General features: G+C 35.5%; 2 protein-coding genes across 6 annotated transcripts; both read left to right on the top strand.

Annotated features, from left to right (window-relative positions):
* Positions 1-21: 21 nt before the first annotated feature.
* On the top strand, positions 22-19,217 carry LOC125252665 (atrial natriuretic peptide receptor 2-like). Of its 4 annotated transcripts, none has more exons than XM_048166153.1 (24): positions 25-323; positions 1,848-1,944; positions 2,444-2,576; positions 2,785-2,908; positions 3,853-3,957; positions 4,060-4,162; positions 4,391-4,536; positions 6,527-6,599; positions 6,749-6,893; positions 7,036-7,122; positions 7,265-7,408; positions 7,508-7,629; positions 7,727-7,871; positions 8,254-8,302; positions 8,397-8,507; positions 8,682-8,801; positions 9,885-9,978; positions 10,272-10,359; positions 10,801-10,940; positions 11,034-11,186; positions 12,406-12,504; positions 12,813-12,926; positions 15,914-16,683; positions 19,162-19,217. In XM_048166153.1, the coding sequence occupies exons 1-23, from the start codon at positions 285-287 to the stop codon at positions 16,003-16,005; spliced, it is 2,523 nt and encodes an 840-aa protein (XP_048022110.1). In that variant the 5' UTR covers positions 25-284; the 3' UTR covers positions 16,006-16,683; positions 19,162-19,217. The 4 variants fall into 4 exon arrangements, with proteins under 4 accessions (XP_048022128.1, XP_048022133.1, XP_048022110.1 ...); XM_048166162.1 differs by having other exon boundaries at positions 28-323; positions 12,835-12,926; XM_048166171.1 differs by lacking the exons at positions 15,914-16,683; positions 19,162-19,217 and adding an exon at positions 15,617-15,737 and having other exon boundaries at positions 22-323.
* Positions 19,218-19,317: 100 nt separating this feature from the next.
* Positions 19,318-27,846, top strand: LOC125252683 (afadin- and alpha-actinin-binding protein-like). Of its 2 annotated transcripts, XM_048166192.1 has the most exons (12): positions 19,318-19,435; positions 19,723-19,869; positions 20,011-20,214; positions 20,779-20,889; positions 21,009-21,144; positions 22,160-22,235; positions 24,078-24,258; positions 24,626-24,761; positions 26,983-27,098; positions 27,211-27,384; positions 27,476-27,587; positions 27,659-27,846. In XM_048166192.1, exons 2-12 carry the CDS (start codon positions 19,747-19,749, stop codon positions 27,718-27,720), a joined length of 1,431 nt encoding a protein of 476 aa, XP_048022149.1. In that variant the 5' UTR covers positions 19,318-19,435; positions 19,723-19,746; the 3' UTR covers positions 27,721-27,846. The 2 variants fall into 2 exon arrangements, with proteins under 2 accessions (XP_048022149.1, XP_048022157.1); XM_048166200.1 differs by lacking the exon at positions 19,318-19,435 and having other exon boundaries at positions 19,730-19,869; positions 20,054-20,214.
* The last annotated feature ends 102 nt before the right edge of the window (positions 27,847-27,948 follow it).

The following is a 27,948-nucleotide window of genomic DNA, read 5'->3' as shown; positions in this document are numbered from 1 at the left end:
CTGATATTCACACAGTGTAACAGTATCAGACTTCATGTCAAATAATAAGTTGTTGTTGCATTGGTTTTTGCATGCGTGCTGACAACATAACCTAAACTGCAAGTGGTGGCTGAAGGTGAGTTGGATCTCCTTGGGAGAGTGTTTATGATTAGCGTGAGCTCTCCGACTGATTGAATAATTAGGGGCTATTGAAGAAACGAAAGAAAGAGAAATAGAGGACAAGAGGCAGCCCCTTCTTGCCAAGTCAGTCCACACAGTGCATCCAAACTGACAAGCAAGACAACATGGGTCTGTGGGAAACCTGCGCTGTCCTTTTCCTTATGGTAAGTGCACGATTGTGTGGCTTTATAGTATTCTAATGATGCAGGGGAATTATTTGATCACTTTGACAGGTCTTAAAATCTGATGGTGTTTTGTTGTTTAAGATACTATGTTTTATAGCGGTAAAAATGATTGGTGTAATCAGCCAAGAAACTGTCAGTGAATGGACTGGATCAGACAGCGTCATGCTTGGCTTTTGTGGCTTTGTCAGAAACAACTGTGGCCAGAATTAGGCGGTGAAGTACAGACCTGAGAATTCATCAAGAACTGAAATGAAGGATGTATGAGTTATATATGATTTTGCACATCATGGTGTTATAGTTTTTTGAACATATACCATGGTGATACCTCAGAGCTATTGGAAACCACAACACATTCCTTGTGTGTTTGTGCACATTTGGTGAATAAAACTCATTCTGATTCTCTAATATTGAGGTACCTTGGAGTACTATGTAAATATTCTGATTAGGTACATATTAGCAACTGTCTAAAGAAATTATTTTATTTTATTTCATATGGGTTAAAAAGGTATATAACATGCTATGAAATGTGTGACAGTTTTTTTTTTTTTAAATTAAATATGAGTTACAAGATTTAACATGCTCTGAACTGTCATACAAATATAATTTATTTAATTTTATTAAATATGGGTTAAAAGATTTAACATCCTCTGAAATGTGTCATAGAAATGTGTTTTATTTTATTAAATATGGGTTAAAAACATTCTCTAAAATGCATCATAGATACAATTTTATTGTTTTATTTTATTTTAATAAATATAGGTTAAAATATTTAACATGCTCTGAAATATATCATAGATACAAGTTTAACAGGATTTTATTTTATTTTATTTTATTTTATTTTATTTTATTTTATTTTATTTTATTTTATTTTATTTTATTTCCCAGCATATATGTGGTAATTATTAATATTTTAAAGCAATTAAATAACTGGTAACACTTTTTTTTAGCAATGCATGAAATAACAATAAGCAATACTTTTTTTTTTTTTTTTACAGAATTTTGTAAATACAAATACAACAGTTCATTGTTAGTTAGCTCAGCTCCATTAAACAATATTAACAAATCTAACCTTTGATTTTAATAATGTATTAGTAAATGTTGAAATTAATATCAACTAAGATTAATAAATGCTATAAAAGTTAGTTAACCTATTGTTAGTTCTCATTTTTTACCTATAATGTTAACAAATGGAACCTTATTTTAAAGTGTTACCCTAACTATTTTTTTTATTATTATTATTATTTTAATTTTATTATTTTGGTTAAAATAGATATAATATGCTCTGAAATATACATTGAAATTATTTGGCATGCTAACATAGCCGACTTCTAAATGTTGTGTATCGAATTTAACAATATTACATTCAATATTGATACTGCTTGATTTCAGATTGAGGACTAAACAATAAAATCCCACTCAAATGCAGTTGAGCAAGACATTATTCATATGAGTTAGCATATGTTATAGTGGATAAAAACACCAGTGATTATGACATATTTTCAGAATCTGGCCGTTGAAGGATGGCATGACTTGGACAACACTGAATATGACTGCTGGCCTATAGTTGAACCAAATGATTACAACATGATTAGCTGTGGCGGTAAGTGCTTCTTTTAAGATGAGTCTAATTAGCTACACTCAATTGCTTTCATTGTTGTTGGTAATTCCTTAAAGAGACAGTTCACCCACCAAAAATTAAATTTCTCTCATCATCCTAACTTCAATCTAAACCAGTATAACTTGTGTGTTATTCAAAAATATGGTTCAGTTCATGAACAGATCATTCTTTTGATTCAAATCTTTTCAACAAATCAGTGATCCAGTTCACAAAAACCAGCCTGAATGATTCGTTCATGAACGTTTTGATGAACTGTCCATTTAAGAATTGGAGACAAGACCTTAAATGTATAAACCAACAACTTAAAGGAAGTTTCCTAATCATTAGGTCAACAAAATAAGTACCGTTAATTTGAAAGTTGATTAAATTCTGTGTGTATACCTTCTCTTCATACAAGAAGATAAACATTTGCTTTGTTACATCACTTTGATATTTCCATTCTAAGCTTCCTTAAACACTTCACACCCACATGTTTCCACAGGCTTAGAAATGGCTTGGGTTCAACGTCCACCAGAAAAGGTCACAGATGGGGAGGAGTTCAACGTTACCTATTCTGTCACTGCCACAGATTCCTTTTATGAATATGCGGTTAAAAACAAGATTTTCCAGTTTAGGTGAGCGCGACTCACAATGCCAGCCTTCTCAAATGTGCTTCATTATGTTGAGAAAGCCCATTTTACTCCATTGAAGTTTTTTTTTTTATTTTTTTTATCACATTGAACATTGAGGTCTTCTTGAATGTAATATTATGTTCACAATGAACGTAGGAATGTTGGCTCCATGTGACGGTGGTTACACTATACGCTTCACTTTCTCCCACAGTAATGCCTCAGAGGCCAAAAGATTCTGCCTCGAGCATGAATGCCCCTCGAACTGGAACAACGCCAATGAAGACAACTGCTGCGTGTATCATGCTAACATTCACTCCTGTCCTCTTGCGCTCATGGTCAGTGGTCTTGCAATCCTACAGCAAGCGCTCTTTGATTTAGTCACACTGGTGCTGAAGTCTTTGTAATAAAAAGTCGACTAAACATGGCGCATTTTGGCATGATATCAGAGGCCACAAATGATAGTATTGCAGTATGTAGGCCAATTACCATTGCCATAAATGCCCTGTGCCGGTTGCTTGTATGAGCGTTTTGAACCTACCTATGCTTTGGGGGCAAACTAATATTTGGATAGAGTTGGTTTGTATAACATACACAGCAAAATCCCCAGAGTTAAATCAACTCTGATCAGATTACATATGGTCTCTCTCTATATAGTGTTAAAGTAACACTGAAGCAGAGTTAAAGTTAATGAGATAATTAAGTGATTAAGTTATGATTGAGCATTAGTGATGAACACCTGCTGTTAACAAGCATAATCACTGAAGAGAAACACAATAACTACAAAGGACTTCCAGCCACAGCCTTAGATGAAATCAGCTGAAGATAAAAGACATTAAATCTCTCAAGATCTGATTAAACCACTTCACAAACAGCATATTATCTCATTAACTTTAACTCTGCTTCAGTGTTGTTTTAACTCAATATAGAGAGGGACCATTTGATTTAACTCTGGGGATTTTGCTGTGTTTAAACAACAGTAGAAGTCTATAGTAGGTCCATATATTTAGCCATGTAAACGTGTGTGTGTGTGTGTGAGAGAGAGAGAGAGAGAGAGAGAGAGAGAGAGAGAGAAAATGAAGTGCATGAAGGGGCGGGTACTCATCAATGGGAAGTGGGCCAAACTTGATGAGCACTTATTCAGGTTCTACTTAAACTGGTGCCATTAATTTTACACTGTGGTAAGCTGTTATTATAATTTGTGCATGGTGTTTGACAGTCAATATTGCTCCACATCCATTAAACCTTTAAACAGTCAGGGGATTGTATTTTGTCTCTTTAGAGAGGCGGAGGGATTTGTGGTCCCTGGATTCCAGACGATGGCGAAATTGTAACCCACACAGTATCTAAAGCTGGAAAGATGAGCCAACTGCTCTGGACGTCAAAGGTTACAAGCAAAGCTATATAAATATATGAGTTTTTTATTAATAGTTATTATTAAGAGTTTCATATTATTATATGTTATGGGGATTTTAATTATTTTACACAGGTGGTGCTGGTTCATTTAGGAGTTACATCAGTCATTGCTCATATCAAAGTGGGACAGATGCACGCAGCCCTAGAGTCCAAGGTGCTAGTAGTCAGCGCTCAAGGTTAATATAACTTGTTAAACGCTTTAGGCATTTATGGAAATTATGTCTTTAAACAACTGGTACATCAAGGATATAGAAGTTACGTGAACTGCATCTACTATATAAAGCAAAGTGTTTGATTAAGCAAGGTTAATTGTTGACATATTCTAATATGATCCAGGGAAACATTTGAAGGTAATATTTGTGTAGGGATGTTTATGTACACTTTCATTTGTGCATTTGTGTTAGTGTGTGGAGACGGCACCTGTGAGCTGGAGGAGAGCTGTCTGACGTGTCCCGCTGACTGTGGGGTTTGTCCTATGCCTACATCTATCAAAGTGGCCACTGGGCTTCCTGTTGCCTTGTTCTGCAGTGGCTTCTTCCTAACATTGGTGGTGAGAATCCTGGTTCAATGCTTGACAAATATTTGCTTATTTAAAAGACCCAGTCAATATAGCTTTTAGATGAAAATATGGGAAAGAAACTTACACTGAAGGAAGGAATAGATGAAATAGAGATTTAGGGTGGGCTCTTTGACTTGTCCAAGTAAGCAACTAACTAAAACCCCAGTAACATGCTTAAAACCATTCAGAATACATTAGCAATGCCCTAGCAACCACCAACAAGCAAATTTTCACAGGGAAGTACCACTCACATATTTATGAAGCCCCTAAAAGGACATGGTGATGGAACTATGAGATTGGAGAAAAAATATGTGTCAACGGTTTTGCGTTAACTTGCAAATTGTTGCATTCCACTAAGCAATTGTGCGTTATCTCACAAAAAGCAATGTGTTCCCTCAAAATACTTGCAATTGGCTCACAAAGCTCTCACAAAAAGTATTGCGTTTCCTTTCAAGTAACCTCGAGGTCCTGTAAAGTTACATCCTAGTGGGTATGGCTTATGAGGCAGTGGGTCAGGCTGGTGCATCACTGCATACGATGTTGGTGCAGGTGTACCAGGCTGACTTGCTGTAAGATCAGGACTGTAATAAGGCAGTAGACCCTGAGTCAGTGAGGGAACTCCACAGCCACAGATCTGGCTGTCCGTGCCACAAAGCAGATGGCCTGCTCCATTGGCTGTGCGATGCCTTCTATGGTTGCCATGGAGAGACATCTGTGGTTCAACCTCAAGGAAAAAGACAAAGGCTTCCTTCTGGATGCCCCAGTTTCACCCTTGGTCCTATTTGGTGTGATTTGGTGTCATTGATACAGTACGTTTCAGGTGGCCAAGAAGCAATCGGTGGCATTCTGGCAGTTCGTCCCTTGCCTGGGCCAGGGGCCGGTGGAGTCTACGAGCCATCCCCAGCCAGGACCTAGCTCCTTCATGACAAGAAGGGAGGAGAAAAGGGCCAGTGTGGGTGTCTGGATCTGACATGGACAGATCTGAGCAACTGTCATCGGCTAAGAAAAAGAAGTCCTGATGGTCATGGCCACAGGATGTTCAGGGCATGCCCCCTCGGGGAAGAGATTGTGGCACCACTATGTCACGCCTTGTCTCTTCCTCTAACCCCTCTATGGACTGCTCCACTTACCCCACCACCTCTAGTGTTTCCAGGGCTAGATGCCATGGTACAGATGTGGCTGAAGCTACATCTGTACACTTTCCCCCCAATCACTCTGCTCCCAGGGGTTCTAGCCTGAGTCTCTTGTATCCAGTCAGGGGCTTGAGGATTTTTGTTGACTGGTTAGGCTTGTGGTGTAAATCTGATCAATTACGTATGTAAATGAGTATGGCTTCTTCTAAGGCCCTAGCTAAAGGTGCACCATTGTAAGATGTTTGTGCTGCAGCAGGCTGGTCTTCTCTGCACACATTAGTAAAGTTTTACCGTTTGCATACGGATTTAGCCCCAGGATCTTATGTCCTTATGGGGGGTGGTTGGGGGGTGTCTACCTCATTGAAAAGGTATCCTGAAAAAAGTGCCCCTTCAGTATTTTAAGATTACCTTTGGGACGTGCAGTGGACTTTGTCCTTGGGTAACAGAGCCCGTTCTGCCGAAAAGGAGAGTGCGTCTCTTGGGAATTTATTTGCTGTTATGTTAGGCATGTTAAGGTAGGCTGGCCCTTTTCACACACATTCATGGATATTATTATTGAATTGGATTGACCCTAGGCTCGAGTCCTTTGGGTTTATCCCTTCCATGCATTTCAGGTGTTTATTTATGGTCATGGTGATGCAATGACGCTATGTCACCTAACCACGCTGCTGGCCAGGAGAATTGGTGTGTTTCCACACATGCTTCAGACACCGGCTCCTGCTGGAGCGTTCCCATAGTGTCACCGTCATGAGGCATGCATTATTCTGCCTATGTTGTACAATTTGTTACAAATTATATGTATTGTTTTGTCGCATTATGGATTTTTTAAAATATTTTTTTTCCCCTAGTGGCTGCAGTACCAAAAACAGAAAATGTTTTGGGATGAGAGCTGGATTGTCAACTACAATAATATCATATTTGGTAAGAATTTTTAGACTCATCCACTGCCTCTAAATATGTTACTGCCAAATATAAAACATTTTTTCAACATGTTTTCACTGAACATCCTGTTTTGCTCAAATGCATAACATTTTACCTAAATAAAATTGAAACTTATTTTGGTCTTACAGGTAAAGTGTCCTACACAGGTTTTTGTAGCACCACAAGTCTTCAGACAGGAAAGAGGAACTCAAGTGTGAGTAGAGTTACAGATGTGACGGTCTGCACTGCAGTGAACACCATCTTCAAACCACGCTTCATTCAGGCTGGCATCTAGTGAGTGCTTGCCAGTGATACTCTGCCTCTTGGGTATCTCTACTAACAAATTTCCTAAAACTAATGTTTTTTTGTTTGCTTGTTTGTTTTGTTGTATTGTCTTTGTTTTCTTGTTTGTTGTCTTTTTCTTTTTTTTTTGCAGTGATGGAAGGACTGTAGCTGTAAAACACATCCAAAAGAAACACTTCACCCTGACTAAAACAATCAGAAAAGAAGTCAAAGAGGTCAGGTGAGTAGCTGTAGCCACAAATAACATTAACCATACCAATGCATTAAATACATTTGTTAGATTTTATCTAACAACTAAATTAAAATAATATTTATTTTTAACTTTATTTATAAAATGTATTTATTTATTTATTTTTTACCAGGGAGCTTGATCACCCAAACATCTCCAAGTTCATTGGAGGCTGCACTGAAGTTCCTTTCGTGAGCATTATCACAGAGTACTGTCCAAAGGGAAGCCTGGCAGATGTGCTGCTGAATGAGGACATCCCCATCAACTGGGGTTTTCGGTAAATATGTCTTGTGGCGTTGTGGGAAAGATCTTTGGAAGCTCCATGATGGAACTTCAAGGCATAAAATGGAAATAAAATGAAAACTTTTGTCTACAGATTGTCTTTTGCTACCGATATTGCCCGAGGGATGGCGTACCTGCACCAGCACAAAATGTTCCACGGCCGCCTTCATTCACGTAACTGTGTGATTGACGACCGATGGGTCTGCAAAATATCAGGTGCATAATTCTAGATTTTCTATAGGTGCACTTCTTACACTTATTATAACATGTAAAAAATTTATGCAATTATGAATTAAGACATTTAATGATACAGATTACGGGCTGATGGCCTACAGAAAGGAGGACTTTGAGGACATGAGCACCATTTTCCAATGTCAAAACATCTATCACATTTACTGCGCCCCTGAAGTTCTTTTGAGAATCAGCACTAGCTTCACAGCCGCAGCTGATGTGTACAGGTAGAAGAAATTTATTTTTAACCATCCTTTTAAATTGTTTTCATATTTAATGATTTATCGAACAAATACATATTTGGAATATTTTCAAAGTGTGTTTAAAAATCTGCAATATTTAAAAAAGTATGAAAATATTTAATTGTGAGAAACAAATAAATAAATAATAAATAAGTAAAAATTGTAAATAAAAAAGCTATTAATAAATAGCTGTGATGGGGACTATAAAATGCACTGCATAACAGTTATGACCCTGTTTTTTTCTTTGTGCACATGCAAATGCTATATGTTTTAAAGATGCATCCCATAGCCACAATTTGTTCTCAAATAAAACAAAGTTTCTCAGAAGCATGAAATAAACATTTGTCTTTCCTTCCCGTATCTCAAGCTACTCTATTATCTTGGTGGAAATCGCCACTCGCAGTGACCTAATTTCAGTAAGTAGACAAGGATCAGGAAGATTTGGGAGTTTTAGACTTTTTTTGCGTGTGAAAAAGGTGATGATAAGAAGTGCAATTATTGTCACATGAGCAGGAACAGGCAGATTCAGTGAAGCTTGATGTCATGTGGCGCCCATCACTTCCCAAACTGGAGGCTGGGAAATCAGACAATGACTGCCCAGATCCAGATGATTACTGTGAGGTTTGTATTGATGTAATCGATGCATTGCACTTGAATGCTATTTACTTAAGCACACTTCCTTTTTTAGCATGTTTTGTTGAAAACCAGTTACTTCATTGATTTGCTATTGATGAGATATGAGATAACTGTGGATAAATGAAAAGCACTCAGTGTTCTTAGTCAAATTTCACTCAGCTGATAAAGAGATGCTGGTCCCACAATGTCACCATGAGGCCGACGTTTGAGCAGGTGAAAAAGACGCTTGATAAAATGAACCCGCACAAGGTCAGCCCCGTGGATATGATGATGAACCTGGTATGTATCTTGTCCAGTCAAGTCTTTTAAGCTTTATTCCTGTTTTGGTAATTTTTTATTTTATTTGTTCAATTTGTTGTTATTAAAATTGAAAGCACAATAAGAACACAGTATATATATATATATATATATATATATATATATATATATATATATATATATATATATATATATACTAATGAACTAACAATAAGCAATACAATTGTTACAGAATTAATTAATCTTTGTTCATGTTAGTTAATACAAATCCAGTTGTTCATTGTTTGTTCATGTTAGTTCACTGTGCATTAACTAATGTTGACAAATACATGTGATTTTAATAATGTATTAGTAAATGTTGAAATTAACATTACCTAAAATTAATAAATGCTGTAGCAGTATTATTAAAGGGTTAGTTCACCCAAAAAATGAAAATTCTGTCATTAATGACTCACCCTCATGTCGTTCCAAACCTGTAAGACCTTCATTCTTCTTTGACGAACGCATGCGTCGTGCTGCTCAAGTGTACAACGTCGTGCCGGCGTTTGGACGTAAACACTGTGCTTACTGCGTCAACTGCGTAAGAGAATGACAGGGAAGAGAAGAGATTATTCAACAAAGTCATTATTTTTTGCGCACATAATGTATTCTTGTCGCTTCATAACATTAAGGTTGAACCACTGTAGTCACGTGGACTATTTTAACAATATCTTTACTACCTTTCTGGGCCTTGACAGTGGTGGTCTATTGTGGAGTCAGACAGCTCTTGGATTTCATCAAAAATACCTTAATTTGTGTTCTGAAGATGAATGAAGGTCTTACAGGTTTGGAACAACATGAGGGGGAGTACTTAGTGACAGAAATTATTTTAATTTTTGGGTAAACTTACACTTTAATTCTTAGTTTTCTATCTAAAGTGTTAATGAAACCTTATTGTAAAGTGTTAATGAAAGTGTTAATGAAACCTTATTTTAAAGTATATATATATATATATATATATATATATATATATATATATATAGTTTTATTAACTTTTGAATTTGCTTTTATTTTTTATATTTTTGCTTTTCAGTTTAATGTGTTTTTTTTTAATATGTGTTTTAGATGGAAAAGTACAGTAAACATTTGGAAACCATTGTAGCCGAAAGAACACAGGATCTTCTTCAGGAGAAGCAGAAGACTGACCGTTTACTCTACAGTATGGAAGTGTATATGAAATTATAGTATGGGAAAAGTGTCTATGACTGATAAAAGTTAATTATTCATGATCATTTTTCTGACAAAAAAAAAAAAAAAAAACTTTCAAAGAATGAACACATGAACTGTTGGTTAACATAACCAGTTGGTTCCACCTACTGGACATTTACGTACTTACGTGCAGTGACTGTTTTCAGTTTCAGATTTTTTGGTGCATTTATTATTTATTAATAAATATTATTTATTTATATAAATATTTGTTTTATTATTATATTACTATAATGTTTGTGTCAGGCATGTTACCAAAACCAGTAGCCGATGATCTTCGTCAGGGACACACAGCAGAGGCCCAGAGTTACTCCAACGCCACTGTATATTTCAGGCAAGAATGAAAACTATTAATGACCGAAACAATAAGTATTTGCTTTTAAAGAAAAGTGACATTTATATACTACTGTTCAAAAGCTGAGTTTGGTAAGATTTTTTAATGTCTTCTATGCTCATCAAAGCTGCATTTACAGTAAAAACACTAATATTAAGAAATAAAATAACTTTTCTATTTTAACGTTTTTTGTTGTTGTTTTTTTTTAGTTTTTTTTACATGTTGTCAGGACACCATTTATTTGGAATAGCCATTTTTTGTAATTTTTTGCATACTCTTTCCTGTTACTTTTGAAAAATGTAATGCATCCTGTTGAATAAAAGTATTAAATTCTTTAAAACGAAAAACGTACTGATCCCAAACCTTAAACTGATTAGCATATTAAACATTATTATATCATATATTAATGAATATAAATTATTTTGTGTTTCTTTTGGCCAGTGACATAGTGGGCTTCACCCAACTCTCGGGCTCCAGCACTCCTCATCAGGTTGTGGATTTCCTCAACAAGCTTTACACCACATTTGATGACATCATCGACAACTATGATGTGTACAAAGTGGAAACTATAGGAGATGCTTGTGAGTGCGGTTACAGAGATCATGCTTCCTTTGTTTGTCACACTTTTGCATCAATTTGCACAAAAATCAATGACCCTTTGTGGACCCCCCCAGATATGGTAGTCTCAGGAGTACCGAAAGAGAACGGGATCAATCACGCTGGTGAAATCGCCAGCATGGCGCTGGACTTGGTGAGCGTCTGTCATGCATTTAAAATCCCACACAAGCCCACCACACAGCTGAAGATACGGGCTGGCATTCACTCAGGTCAGCATGGCTTCCGTTAATCATCTGTAATTGAACTTAAAGGGTTAGTTCACCCAAAAATGAAAATTCTGTCATTTATTATTTACCTTCATGCCGTTCCACACCCGTAAGACCTTCGTTAATCTTCAGAACACAAATTAAGATATTTTAGTTGAAATCCGATAGCTCTGTGAGGCCTTCATAGGGATACTTTGGTAAAGTTGGTTTTATATTCGCACATTTGGACTTCTGATAAATTCAGACTTTCCAATAAATGTGCAATAAATTAATGTTTGCGAATTTTAAGCAGCGACATGATATTGACAACCAACGATTGTCAACTTACAACATTTTTCACAGTCGATCAAAATAGGCAAGTATTGTTTTAATGGCATATTTACTTGTGAATGTCCACTGAATGTCCAATGTAGTGTGATTAACAAGGCTATTGAATACGGATGTCCTAATGTGCGAATATAAAACCAACCAAGTCATAGGGAGCAATGGACACTTCCTCTCTCAAGATCCATTAATGTACTAAAAACATATTTAAATCGGTTCATGTGAGTACAGTGGTTCAATATTAATATTATAAAGCAACGAGAATATTTTTGGAGCGAAAAAAAAAAAAAACGAAATAACGACTTATTTAGTGATGGCCGATTTCAAAACACTGCTTCAGGAAGCATCGGAGCACAGATGAATCAGTGTGTCGAATCTGCTGTTCGAATCGCCAAAGTCACGTGATTTCAGCCGTTGGCAGTTTGACATGCGATCTGAATCATGATTCGATACTCTGATTCATTTATGCTCCGAATCTTCCTGAAGCAGTGTTTTGAAATCGGCCATCACTAAATAAGTCGTTATTTTGTTTTTTTTGGCGCTCCAAAAATATTCTCGTCGCTTTATAATATTAGTATTGAACCGCTGTACTCACATGAACCGATTTAAATGTTTTTTAGTACCTTTATGGATCTTGAGAGAGGAAATGTCATTGCTCCCTATGAAGGCCTCACGGAGCTATCGGATTTCAACTAAAATATCTTAATTTGTGCTCTGAAGATTAATGAAGGTCTTACGGGTGTGGAACGGCATGAGGGTAAGTAATAAATGACAGAATTTTCATTTTTGGGTGAACTAACCCTTTAACGTCAAGCAGGCTACCATTTTAAACAATTATTATAAACTCTGTCCTTTAGATGAGACAGCATTTTATTTACAGTATTTCATATGTTCTTAGGCCCCGTTGTAGCTGGGGTGGTTGGCACCAAAATGCCACGATACTGCTTATTTGGTGACACTGTAAACACTGCGTCCCGCATGGAGTCCACCAGTGAAGGTATTTGGGCAAAAGCAGCTGTTTACACAGCGTCAATTAGTAACTGATCCTGTCTGACACTTCCGGGCTAATGGAATCTTGTAAATATTTGTCTTTGTGTACTGTTTTATTGGATATAAAGAGATAAAAGTGAATCTTGGCTCAAATATTTTCCTTTCCTAAACTTCTGTGGAAATCATTAAAGCTAAAGCTAACTACTGTGATATTATTATCAAATGTCTCTTGAGTGTCATGGATCATTATAAAACTTTTTGAAAACCATTTTTTGGGCTTGTCATTTCCATCTCACATGCCTTTATGTTTCTTAGTGTTGTTTCATGATGCTTACAGCTTTAAAGATCCAGTGCAGTGGCTCTACAGCAGACCTTCTACACACACTTGGTGGATACATGTTGATATGTCGTGGGTCTCTCAGTGTGAAGGTAAGATGGTCAGATCATTGTTCACAAAGTACTTGTTTGTGTATGCAAAGAAGCCACCCACAGAGCTATTATTTTGTCGTAAATTTAGAGTGGCAAAATATTTCATTCACTCACCCTGGTTGCCTTGGTTAACTCAAAGATTCTTGCAAACTTTGCATACTATAAGCCCCTAAAGGGATATGGCGTTGAAAAAATAAGATGGGAGGGAAAATTATATTATATTATATTTCAGTGCATTTTTTTTGTAAAATAATTGCGTTCTCTTAATAAACTTTAAATTTGTTCGCAAAAAAATTTCATTCTCTCGCAAAACTTCTGCGTTTCCTTTAGAAACTTTGCATTCACTCATAAAACTGTTCTATGTTTTGGCGAACTGGTAGCTAATCGAATGAATTTGTGCGATCTGCTCAGTATGTTTAGGGGTGGGGTTAGCTGTGGACCTTCATACTTTTTTCTAATCACATTTTTGTACGATTCATATTGTACAGTACAAATTAATATGAAACCTTGCAAAAGTTTTGTAAAACCGCGGAAGGTTCTCATGGAACGCAACACTTTTGCAAAAGAACACGATACTTTCTTACTAAAATGCAAAAGTTTTGTGAGAGAACAAAAGTTTTGTAATAGAACGCAAACATTTTGAAAAATAAACAGGTTTGTTGGTGGAACACAATACTTTTGTGAGAGAACACAAAAGTTTTGCAAGAAAACACAAATATTTTGTAAAATGACGCAAAAGTTTCTTGGTGGAACACAATACTTTTGTGAGAGAACGCAAACGTTTTGCAAATGAATGCAAAGTTTCTTGGGGAAACGCAATACTTTTGCGAGATATTGTAAATGTTTTGTGAGCGAATGTCAAATTTCTCAGGGGAATGCAATACATTTGCGAGAGAATGCAAAAGATTTGTGAGGGATAACTCACAAAATATTTCTCTGTGGAAACACAAAAACATTTAAATATTTTTTTTATCCTGTCTCCATGTCCCTTTAGGTGCTTTGTAGCATTCCAGCTTGGTGAGATGATTAATGTGCTGATACAAGAAACTGTATTATTGGATGAAAATAGGGAAAATAATAGCTTAGACAATAACATAGACAATGTCTTTCAAAAATAAGTCTTTCAGCTACAGTTATTAAAAGGATAGTTCACCCAAAAATGAAAATTATCCCATGATCTATTCACCTTCAAACCATCCTAGGTGTATATGACTATCTTTTTCAGATGAACACAATCGGAGTTATATCAAAATATATCCTGGCTCTTCCAAGCATGATAATGGTAGTGAAGGGGCATGAGATTTTGAAGCCCAAAAAGTGCATCCATCCATCGTTAAAATAATCCATACAGCTCCAGGGGGTTAATAAAGGCCTTCTGAAGCGAAGGGATGAGTTTTCGTAAGAAAAATATCTATATTCAAAACTTTATAAAGTAACCATCGATTTACGTCAAAAGAGTAGCCTCTGACGCAACGTAGGATGTAGGTGTATCGTAAGCTTAGACGCCTCTCGCATTTCAAACAAATGCTGTGCAACAAACTCAAGCTCCTCTTCTTTTATATCGAAATCCTCTGATATTTCTCCTTAAAAATTCTTGTTTTAGACTTTATAACTCATGACTGGTGTATCCTCTGCGCTTCTGCATTTGTCAGTACGTCATGCATCAGGTCAGAGGTTATTCTTTTGCCATAAATCCATGTCCATCTGCCAGAAGCTAGTTTTTATAGTTTATAAAGTTTTAAATATGGATATTTTTACAAAAACCCATCGCTTTGCTTCAGAAGGCCTTTATTAAAGGATTAGTTCACTTCTGAATGAAAATTTCCTGATAATTTACTCATCCCCATATCATCCAAGATGTTCATGTCTTTCTTTCTTCAGTCGAAAACAAATTAAGGTTTTTGATGAAAACATTCCAGGATTTTTCTCCATATAGTGGACTTCAATGGTTTGTTGGTCATTTGTGTTTATAAAGCATATACATTTGTTTTTTTCGTTTTTTTTTTAAATGACCAATCGTTTCACTAGATAAGACCCTTATTCCTCGTCTGGTATCGTTTAAAGTCCTACAATGAAACTGTAATTTTTACCATCAACCGTTTGGGCTCCATTGAAGTCCACTATAAGGAGAATAATCCTGGAATGTTTTCATCAAAAACCTTAATTTCTTTTCGACTGACGAAAGAAAGACATGAACATATTGGATGACATGGGGGTGAGTAAATTATCAGGAAATTTTTATTTGAAAGTGGACTAATCCTTTAACCCCCTGGAGTTGTATAGATTACTTTTATGATGGATGAATGTGCTTTTTTGGGCTTCAAAATCTCACGCCCCCTTCACTACTCTTATAAAGCTTGGAAGAGTCGGGATATTTTTAATATAACTCCAACTGTGTTTGTCTGAAAGAAGATGGTTTGAGGGTGAGTAAATCATGGGATCAATTTTATTTATTTATTTATTTTTGGGTGGGGAGAGACTATCTCTTTAAGTATTTTGTCAAAATGATTTGTGTGCTCATTATTTTTTTATATTTATATTATTATATATAATTGCTAATATTGTTTATTAATTTTATGACTAATAATTAATAAATTATTTTAAAATCCTTGTTATAATAATTGATTTTTATTAAAATAATATTTATATTATTTATAATAGTATTGACAAACTTATATGGAATATTATAGAGCCTTCTACCAAATCAATCTTCTATTGATCTTCATTTCCTGAGATGATGTTATGTGGTCCCCAGAGGCTGAACTCAAGACCTCAGCTCAGCTGTGCCTCTCAATTAGGGCTCGACCTCAGCTGGCTTTTGTGTTTTCACTTAAGTGATGTCTGTTCATTATGCACAAGCAAATACACACCTCTGTTCTGTCGCTCTCTCTCCCCTCTTTCTTTCTTTTGTATGATGCCGTCCTTCAGGCCATTGTGTTTAAGATACACTGGAGGAGATTTACTGATTGTTTCTCTTTGTCAAACAGGGCAAAGGCGAAATGACTACTTGGTGGCTGGAGGCCAAAAGAGACCCTTTGTCCCAGGAAGACGAACCTTTGGGTCTTCCTATTCCTGTTAGCAATTAACTTATGTGCTACAGTCATGATAGAAACTTTAACAAATAAATGTTTAGCAGATATGCAAACTTACTTTATTTAAGTGTATATGTATGTGCTAAGATATTCAGAAATGTTGCTGCTGTCATTGTGTATGATATAGTAAAACGTAAGTGTAAAATGTTTTGAAAAAATCCTCTCAAATGAAGAGCAAATGTGTTTGTAGGGACAACATTTCATTATAATATATTTGTGGTTATTTTATCTTCATCATCAGTGCATAATTTGTATTTGAAAATAGATATGCTGAAATAAAATGTGCTTCTTGTCTGATGTAAATGTGCTTATATTTGGTATTGCAATGATAAACTACATTTTGGTAGATTGTTACAATAACTAGCTTATTTTAGTTTTTAGCACCTGCATTGACTGCGGCAAAGTCTATTGGTCGATATTCCGCTGGGGTGCATGAGTTACAGCCAATGACACGCCCTCGTATTCGTTGCATGGCAACGTATTTGCTTGTGACTGTTTTCGTTCAAGGTTGAGCTGTGGAGAACGCGCCTGCATCAATGTACCTCCGTTCCACATTTAGACGCTTTAATACACAGACTTCCCGGGAAAATGTTTCTGTCTGAGCGAATGTCGGGAATTGAAGCTGGCAAGCCTCACGAGTGCTCTTGAATGCCAAAAGATAGGCGGTAAGTGAACCTTTGATGGTTTACAACAGATAGTTCTCGTTTGTTTACCACGACATCTGTATGTATTCCTAAATAGTAAAGATGTCGCTTTTATGTCGTATTATCATCATGTAATTTTGTGTTAATTCAGCGTCCTAATGCAGAAACCTTCTCTTCACCTTAACCTACTTTAGATCTGATCATTTAGGTGTGTAGCCTACTATCCAGTAATACTCATGGATTTCTGTGTTCAGTGTTTTGGTGGATTAACTATATATATTTTTTTTTAACATCTCACTACTAGTGCTTTAGAATAAATGTATAGATATTTTACATAGTTTTATAGCAATTTTGGGTTATCCATGCATGGAAGAGAAAAATGTTGTCTTTGAAAATAATGGAAATTGCTGTAGTGATTGTAGTGAATCAGTATATAATTGGATACTGGTTATTAGGTTTAAAATGAGGACTTGAAAAGGTGATGATGTTGAATCTTGTAGATAGAAAGTAATTGTTTGGTAATTTAAAGGAATAATTTACTTAAATATGACAGTTTTATTATTTTAACTCAAATTGTTGTACACTTTCAAATGGATAATTTTGAAGAATCTTCACCCCACTCTTTTTCACAACAGTTAGTGACCATGTCTTTAAACTTTAAAAAAAAAAAAAAAAAAAAAAAAAACCATAACAGCTCAATATATTTTGTGCAATATATTTTGAGAGTATCATATGTGTCTGCAAGGAAAAGAACAAAATTTAAAGAGATAGTTCACCAAAAATTGAAAATTCTGTCATTTTCTCACAGAATGTGAAATGTTGATAACCAGACAGTTTGCGGTAGCCATCGACTTATAGAGTATTTTTCCCCCCTACTAAGTCAATGGCTACCGTCAACTGTCTGGTTACCAACATTCTTCAAAATATCTTCTTTTGTGTTCAACAAAAGAAACTTATACAGGTTTGGAAAAGCATGAGGGTGAGTGACAAAATTTGATGATAAAATTTCATTTTTGGGTGAACTATCCCTTCAATATTAGCTTTAATATGATGCTTTTCAGTGGATCACCTCACATTGTATGTCACCATCATTGGTTCTCACATTCTTTGTCACTAAATGTTATGACTTTAAACCTGACATTTGACCATACCATAAATTATTTTACTTGAGAAATTTGGTGGATTTTAATTCTTGACCAAAATTTTGGTCTGTTCTGTAGAAAAATCTATTGCTGAGCTTCATAATTCAGACTTTGAATATGGTTAATATACTTAAATATACTTTGAATATGAATAAGTCGTAGACTACATCTAGTGTTTTCATTTTTTTTTAAGCTTGACAAATGTGGTAACAGAACAGAAGTAACGATTCTGAACTGTAAAAAGCCTTCACATGCTTGTAGAAATCTTAAAAATGCTGCTTATGGAAGGTGCATTGCAAGGCATGTCCAAATCCAGTGTTAACTTCACTTCCTGTCTCCTGAGATACCTTCATCTGATCATGCCCTTGATATCCCACAATCCTTTGCATTCCTTTCTGTGATTGTTGAGCTAAAAATAAAAATGGAATCTGAAAGTTGTGGTTGGTGGTCAGTTTGTAAATGTACTTTTTGACCAACGTTTTCAACTTTTCATGTCATTTCTAGCGAGAAATACTAATGATACTATTGTAGTTAAAGGATTAGTTCACTTTTAAATTTAAATTTCCTTATATTTACTCACCCCCCATGTCATCCAAGATGTTCATGTCTTTCTTTCTTCAGTCAAAAAGAAATTAAGGTTTCTGATGAAAACATTCCAGGTTTTTTCTCCATATAGTGGACTTCAATGGAGCCCAAACGGTTGAAGGTCAAAATTACAGTTTCAGTGCAGCTTCAAAACGTTCTACACAATCCCAGACGAGGAATAAGGGTCTTATCTAAACCTTTACTCATTTTCTAAAAAAAATTTAAAATTATATAAGTTTTAACAATAAATGCTCATCTTCAACTAGCTCTCTTCTTCTCTATTAGAATTCCAGCAGTGTAGACACTGCTAAGTGTATTACTGCCCTCCACAGGTTAAAGTTTGAACTAATTGTTATATACTTGCACTAGCATATTGTTTATGACAATTTAGTTCAAACTTTGACCTGAGGAGGGCAGTAATACACTTAGCAGTGTCTATTGCTGGAATTCAAATAGAGAAGAAGAAGAAGAGAGCTAGTTCAAGATGAGCATTTATGGTTAAAACGTATAAAATGTTTAATTTAAAAAAAAAAAAATAATTTTTTTTTTGAAAATTAATGATGGTTTCTCTAGATAAGACCCTTATTTCTCATCTGGGATCATTGTTTTCATCAAAAACCTTAATTTCTTTTCGACTGAAGAAAGAAAGACATGAACATCTTGGATGACATGGGGGTGAGTAAATTATCAGGAAATTTTCATTTGAAAGTGAACTAATCCTTTAATAAATATTTCCTTCATTTTCACCAAAGCTCTTTCTATTTTGCTGTAGATCATTAAACCGTTACTCTGCCTCAGAAGTCTTGTGAGGAACCTTTGTGTGCAAAATAAAAGTCATTGAGGCAACAAGTCAGCTTCCTACGATTTCAGAAGCAGCCAACGTGTAAACTGCAGATTTAAGGTGTGTTCGACCGCTGTGCAGAACGATCGGTGTATGACCTCAAAGTATCTCAAGAGCTATTCGAAAGCATACAGAACTTTATTTACGGTAATTATGACATGGCCTGAACGCAGCGCAGCATACGGGTTTGGAATGACGAAGGCAGGTAAATAATGACAATGGGCGAATTTTTTCTTTTAAAACAAGTGCATTTGGCATATTAAATCTTTAGAACATAGGTATATAAGTATCAGAGATTTCACATTGGTGCTCCAGATAACCAAAGCCTCATGGGAAAAGGAAAAGATTAGGTGACTCAAAATACTGTGGAAAGTTATTTTAAGGATAGGTTCCCCTCCTAACCTCATTTAGAGCAGTGTTCACATTCACTTGTAACCGTAATAGCATGCACAAGTAATCATGAGAGAAATGCACTTTTTTGTTCTTTTCCAGAACATATAAGCATTATTGACTAGAATGTCTCCTTCAAGACTCTACACGGCATCTGTGATGCCTCCTCTGCCTTTAAGTTCTTTCAATGTCTCAAGCAACTTCTGCACGGAAGAGAATATTTCTGAGTGCATGCTGTACATCAATCAGGTAGGTCCTCTTATATTTGTCTCCAGCTTGTCTTGTGGGTTCGAAGAAGAAGAATCTAGACAAGAATAAACTCGAATCTCATATTATAAATGGACTCGCTGGCAATAGCATGAGTACCTCTGCCAAACTTTACATTCACAGGAGTTGTCGTCCCTGTGCTTTCCGCCAATTTTCCGTAACTCAGATGGCATTCGTGATCTGGACGCTGTGGTTGCCCTAAACAACATATATGACTTGCTTCAGCTACACCGTCGAGCTGTTGGAATGATGGAGGAGCTGGAGGTGGAGCAGCTCAAGTCTAGCAGTGACCTCCACTACCAGCATCTCACCAACTCCAGGCTAAAGGTTTGGCTTTTTCATTACAAAAATATATATATATATATATATATATTTTTTTTTATGGAAGTTTGTTTCCACCACAAAATAAAAAATGTAAAAGATAATTTAGCTCACAATTCTCACTTTTTTCTCATAATTGCAAGTTACAAACAAGGAAATAAACTAAAGAAATTTTCCTTGCAATTGCTCATTTAGATCTTGCAATTTGGAATTTTTTCTCGCAATTCTCACTTTTTTTCTAGCAATTGTGAGTTATAAAGTCAGAATTGCGGGATATAAACTTGCAATTAGGACTTTTTTCTCACAATTGCGAGTTTATATCTTGCAATTCGGACTTCTTTTCTTAGAATTGCAAGATATAAACTCACAATTGCAAGTTAAAAGTCCAATTCTGAGGAAAAAAATATATATCTTACAATTTCGACTTTAAAACTCAGAATTGCAATATCATGCCATTCTGAGAAAAAAGTCAGAATTGTGAGATAAAAACTTTTTTATTCAGTGGAAATAAGCTTCCATAGTTTTTTTCAGTTAAACAAACAAACAAAAAAACTTTTTACTGTTTTGTAGGACCAGCTTGAACTTTCGAAAAAGGAAAACATGCGTTTGCATGAGAGAGAGCGCCAGCTGGAAACAAATGTAAAGACATTGCAAAACTGCTTAAAAGATGCAAAAGAAGAGGTATGAAAAATGAATGAGAAAGCTACGAAGTTGGACCTCATGTACTGGTTGTTTTTTGTTCTACAGTGGTGGTGATCCTCAGTCTTTTGTCAAATTAAATATGGCCTATACTTTAATAGGTGCAAAGGCTGCAGGGTATCATTGCAAGTCGTGCCACACAATACAACCATGACATTAAAAGAAGAGAAAGGGAGCACAACAGAGTAAAGGAGCGCCTCAATCAACTACTCATCGCCAAAAAGGAAAATAAACAAGGTAAAATGTATTACTTATATATTAACCAATAATATAAAACACTTTATATTTTTAATAATACATACAATATGTAATTGCGGCAAGCAGGGTGGGGCCAAGAGCCGTGGGAATGGCGTGATTGATAATGAGCGTCACCTGCATGCCACACCGGCTTTGAGTCTCGTAGAGGAGCTCGGAAGGATAAAAAGAGGAGTGATGACAGTGAAGGACAAGAGAGGACCAGGCCTTGACTCTTAATGTTGTGTTTTATTATGTATTTATGCGGCAGTAGTCCATGAGGGGCTGCCGCTTTTGTTTTGATGTTTATGTTATGACGAAAGTTACTTTGGAATGTTAAAAAACACACAACATAAATAGTTCAGGACTGGTCCTCTCTTGTCCTTCACTGTCAGATATACTTGCAGATCTCCTCCATGGATCTCAAGACCACTCATTAGCACTCCGGCCACTCTCTGTTCCCATGGCTTTCGGCCTTGCCCTGCTTGCCACAGTGATACTATACCATTCAAATGTTTGAAGTCGGTGTGTTTTTAATTGTTTTTGAAAGAAATCTTTATGCTCACCAAGGCTGCTTTTATTCGATCAAAAATACAGTGAAAACAGTAATATTGTAAAATATTATCACAATTTAAAATAAAAGTTTTAATCATTTTAATGCAAACCTTACTGAATAAAAGTTAATTTCTTTAAAAAAAACAAACAAACAAAAAACCCCCAAAAAACTTACTGACCCCAAACTTGTGAAAAACTGGTAATGTGTTTTCAAGTAAAATGCATTACATTTAATTGTTGGTTTAAAAAAAACAAACAAAAAACACTTTTATTTAGAAAAAATATGTAAATGCTATGTTTATGCTGAGATACACTAATATGTTCACTCATGACTTAATAGTAAGTTGTTTCAGAATTTTACTTATTAATTACCTTAAAAGTACAGTTCACCCAAACATGATAATAATGTGATTACTTAGTCTTTTGAATACTGAAAAATAAATTTTAAATTGTACTCTGCCAGGAATGGAAGTTTTGAATTATGTTGGAAGGCCAGATGGGAGGAGATGTCTTTGGAAAACTGGAAAAACTGAATCCAGGTAAAAAACAATCATTTGTTTTTTTTGTTGCAGTTTTAATTGTTGTCCATCAGTATAATATGTGACCCTGGACCACAAAACCAGTCATAAGGGTCAATTTTTAATTCATTTTTAATTTTAAATAGAGATGTAATAGAGAAATAGAGATGTATCATCTGAAAGCTGAATAAATAAGCTTTCCATTGACATATGGTTTGTTAGGATAGGCCCATATTTAACTGAGATACAACTATTTGAATATCTGGAATCTGAGGGTGCAAAAAAAAATTTAAATACTGAGAAAATCACCTCTAAAGTTGTCCAAACCCACATGGAAAGAACCTATATGTGGATATATGCGCATATATGAAACCTATATGCAGTGTATATGTACATATATGCTGCATATATGCACATATATGATAATATATATGCTGCATATATGCGCATATATACTGCATATATGCTATATATATGCTGCATATATGCGCATATATACTGCATATATGTGTATATATGCCACATATAGGCAAAATTGAGGTGCATATATGTGCATATACAGGAAATATAGGTCTCCTGTATTGCTTCTTCATATCCATATATATGCCCTATACATACAAGATATGTCTTCTATATAGCTAATGGCAGGATCTGGTCATTTTGTAGCTCATATCTCATTTTTGACTGTCATACATGATGCCTAGCTCATATTTTCTATTATCAAGGCAAAAACTAAGAATTAACGAAAAAAATTATGCAAGAACTTATGTATGTGCGAATGTAGCAGTTATGTATTTAGACAATTATTTTGTGATTCCACTTGCCATGACCATATTTGGGGTTTCCTGCCGCCATGCTGACTTGGGGTGTTGACGCACTTTGCTGCTTCCCAGTCTGCATGAGACATCACAGCGGTAGGTCGCACAAAGTTTTTGCGGTGATTCAATTAAGGCCATGTTTCATGTAACAGCTGAATTCACATGATATATTTGTATGATTGTAATCCAAAACCCCTCTGTGATGTACATTCAGATGTTTCGTTGATTATTTTTCTTTACTTAAGTTACTTTTAATATCTCTCTTTCTCAGCGTTGTGCGTTGCTGCCGCATGCTGTTTGTATGCTGCACAAGTCCTCATATATTGCCATTTGTGTTATACAGAATAAAGTGAGGACCTGATGGCAAGATTTTTCGCAGTCTGTCTTTGATTACGACACAATGCAGAAAACACACCGCTACACGAACACGTGAAATTGGTCCCACATGGAAAAAACCTATATAAACATATATGTTTCAATATAGGTTTGATATAGGTTTTTAATATATGTGACATATATAAAATTGGCCGTTTTCCTATATTATGTGTACATATATGTACATATATGTGTATATATATATGTGTACATATATGTGTGCATATATGTGTACATATATGTGTGCATATATGTGTACATATATGTGTGCATATATGTACATATATGTACATATAATATAGGAAAACGGCCAATTTTATATATGTCACATATATGTAAAACCTATATCAAAACCTATATTGAAACATATATGTTTATATAGGTTTTTTCCATGTGGGAATGAAGTCCCTAGCAACACATATCCACTTATATTTACTTATTTATTACTATTACTATTTACAGTAGGAAATTTACAAAATATCTTCATGGAATATGATCTTTACTTAATATCCTAATGATTTTTGGCATTAAAAAAATCTTTAATTTTGACCCATACGGTGTATTGTTGGCTATTGCTACAAATATACCCGTGCGACTTAAGACTGGTTTTGTGGTCCATATCACATATCATATAAAAGCTTTAGACATTCTTTTTGTTTTGTTTTTTAAGACATGAGGGAGAGATGTACAAAACTCTTCTCAGTGAATTTGATAACCGTCAGAGGGAGCTAATGATGGAAAACATAGAGCTGAAGAAAGTGCTTCAACAAATGAAACGAGAGATGGTGGGGGTTTTAAATTCAAAGAAGACATGCCAGAAGGAAGAGAAACAAAGCAATAATATGGATCAGGTTAGATTGTCATGTCCATAACCATTTTACACTAAACACTTTTCTGTTTTTTCTGTTTTCTGTATTGGTGTTATTTTTATTTTTAAGATATGGCACTGATGAAGAGTTGTGCACTTTATAGCACCTTTTTGCATCTTTTTGTGGCCTCTGTTGAAGTATAATAAACAAACAGTTGGAGAGCCTTTGCTTTATTCGTTGTTTGCAGATCCTTTTTCCTACTTTGATTTTTTCTGTTGAATTTACGCACCCAGTAAGTTTTGTGACGTTGGGCTGTGCATATACATTTCTTTCACCATATTTTAAGGTATTGAAATTTTTAAAAACAACAAAAAAGTATGACTTGATCATATTTCAATTGACTCTGCAGACAAATTCAGATGATGAGGAACCTTTGAAAGGACCTCCTGAGATGTCCTGTGATCATGCTCGGGAGAAACTCACCAACAGCATTCGACAACAGTGGAGGAAACTCAAACATCATGTTGAGAGACTGGACAGTCAAGGTAGAGGATGCTTCTCACAGACTTTTAGTACTAAGGATGTGTTCACACTTGGTAAGTTTGGTTAGATTATAGTAAGCTCTGTTGTGATTGATTTAGTGTGGTTTATTAAAATATGCATGAACGATGCCATCCAAACCCTGGTGCGCACAAAACAAGTAGACTGAGACACCTGAAAAGCTGAGTCAGGGTTCACTTCTAAATGAACTCTGGTGCGGTTCGGCTGAAATATGAACGCAACATGGACCAAAGATATCTAAATTAAAGGTGCCCTAGAATTGAAAATTGAATTTACCTCGGCATAGTTAAATAGAGTTCAGTACATGGAAATGACATACAGTGAGTCTCAAACACCATTGTTTCATTTTTCTTATGTAAATTTGGTTTGTGCAAAAGACCTCTGAAGAACAGGCGAATCTCAACAACCGACTATGACGCAACAGTCGGGATCATTAATATATACGCCCCTAATATTTGCATATGCCAGCCCATGTTCAAGGCATTAGACAAGCCAGTATTAACGTCTGGAGCTGCACAGCCGAATCATCAGACTTTATGCAGGTAAGCAAGCAAGAACAACAGCGAAAAATGGCAGATGGAGCAATAATAACTGACATGATCCATGATAACATGATATTTTTAGTGATATTTGTAAATTGTCTTTCTAAATGTTTCGTTAGCATGTTACTAATGTACTGTTAAATGTGGTTAAAGTTACCATCGTTTATTACTGTATTCACGGAGACCAAAGCCATGTCGTTATTTTCATTATTAAACACTTGCAGTCTGTATAATTCATAAACACAACTTCATTCTTTATAAATCTCTCCAACAGTGTGTAATGTTAGCTTTAGCCCCGTTAGCCACACATAGGCTACTATCAAACTCATTCAGAATCAAATGTAAACATCCAAATAAATACCATACTTGCATGATCTGATGCTGCATGTCGAACACTTTGTAAAGATCCATTTTGAGGGTTGTATTAGCTGTGTGAACTTTGTTTATGCAACATATTATAGAGTCGCGAGCTGGGGGGTGGGGAGCGCGAGCAATTAAAGGGGACGCGCGCTAAATCGCTGAATCTTGTGACAAAGGGTTCTGTGGCACCTTTACCCAAAAATAGCACATGATAAAAAGGACAGAATGCTCAAGCTATCTGGTTTATCTCATCAAAGGAGCTATGTTGCATGTTACAGTTCGGTACAGGCGTCAAAAACTGTCTCCTTGCAGCAGATCTTCATTTGTGTGTAGCGGAGGAATTTCTGGCACTGTTTTGACACTTGTACACATTTTATAAGCTCTTCACGAGTTCTCAGCTGGTAACAGTACCATCATATGTAGGCACATACAAAGAGCACATTAGTCCAGCACACTGCATTGTTGTGGATAAAGTCTTGCAAGTCCTGCATTGTTCGGTAGAGTCTGTCACAAAATATCCGTCATAAAACTTGTTTTTGGATTTGTCTCATATTTGGTGTCAAAAATTATAGTATGAATGAACACTAAGTTTGTAAACAATGTCACGTAACGTCACATTTACCTCAGAAAAACATTCAGTGACCATAAACTTGTTAGTCAGCTGGAAAAATTAACCCTAGAAAGCAACATTCTGATAAATATAGCTATGCACCATTACATATTCATTATAATTTTTAATGTTCTTCAATAATTAATGCATATTTGAATAAATCAGTTACGACAGCCGCAATTTAAATGTTTATATTTAAAAACTAAATGGAGTAGAAATATGATTATGTAATTCTAAAGTTTCTTTATAATTAAAACATCATTGAGTGTAATTTGTAATGTGTTTGTATATAAATAAGTTAATTTAACCTTCAATATTATTATAGTAGTACCAGCTGACTCTCATGTGTAGTTTACAGCATTAGTTGAGAGATTTTTTTTCCTATAGAAAATTTGTATAGTAATCAAATCGAATTGTGAAAATTGTGTCAATACCCAGCCCTAATCATTATAGTTATCATCCTTGGTGAACTTGCCTCAAATGTTTTGGTCTGGACCAAAAGAACCAAGAGAACTGAACTGCTAGTGCAAAACACACCCTAAATCTTACATTTATGTTCATCACTGGCTTTTCTGGTTTCTTTATATTGTGGCTTTATCACCCAATGCACAATAGTTATACACACAAAGCTATTGTAAAATAAATATACAGATGCTGGTATTTTATTTTGTGTTGCAACATCAATGGTACAAGCTGGAGACAGTGAAGAGATGATCGCCAGACAACTCCATGAAGAGGAGATAGAGAGGCTCAAACAAGAAATTCAGCAGTGCAAAGAGTTTATTCAGACTCAACAACAACTTCTGCAAGTAAGTAGAGGCACAGTTTCTTTCAGTCTTTTGATGCTTAAAAGTCACTGATGCTTACAATTACAAGTAAACAAGAAGAACTGCTTTTCTAGACCTTTTTGTTTTTCAACAGCAACAGCTCAACACACCCTGTGATGAGGAGACTGCAGCTGTTCTGAATGATTCCTACATGCTGGAAGAGAAGGAACGCTTGAAAGAAGAGTGGAGAGTGTTTGAAGAACAGAGGAAAAACTTTGAAATGGAAAGGAGAAATTTCACAGAGGCTGCCATCAGACTGGGCCATGAGGTTTTGACTTGTGATCGTTTTTTTTATAGACTTCTGAATTTAGTTCTTAATTCATCTTGATTTAACCATATTGTTCTGTTATTTATTTCAGAGGAAGTCTTTTGAGGATGACCGTGCAACATGGCTCAAACATCAGTTTCTGAACACAACATTTGCAGAGCACATGAAACCACAAAGTCGTACGACTGAAGAATTTTCAAAGCGTGAGTTATACTTCATACTAATTTAATTTATTTTTAAAATAATACTTAAAATTTATTTTCTGATTTTGCAGATTCCGGTCATGAGGAGAAGCTCTTTTCAATTTCTGGTAAAGTCAGTAAATCTCATCTTTAGTCTGTTCACCTATGGAACTGCTTGCAGATGAACCTACATTTTCATATCCAGCACCAGAGGACAGATACTCAGAGCCAATATGAATATGAGTTTGAATGTGAATAAAGTCTGCCAGAATTTAAAGATTTTACAGCATACGACATTGAATATTAAACAGAATTGTGTCAAATTGGGATAAGATTGTCAGAGAGCTGAATCTTCAAGCCTCTGAATTTTTACATTTTGAAA

The sequence above is a fragment of the Megalobrama amblycephala genome, linkage group LG2, assembly GCF_018812025.1.
Source record: "Megalobrama amblycephala isolate DHTTF-2021 linkage group LG2, ASM1881202v1, whole genome shotgun sequence".
In the NCBI taxonomy this organism is placed as follows: Eukaryota; Metazoa; Chordata; class Actinopteri; order Cypriniformes; family Xenocyprididae; genus Megalobrama; species Megalobrama amblycephala.
Note: the sequence above shows the minus strand (reverse complement) of the source record. Positions and strands in the feature narration are given on the sequence as shown.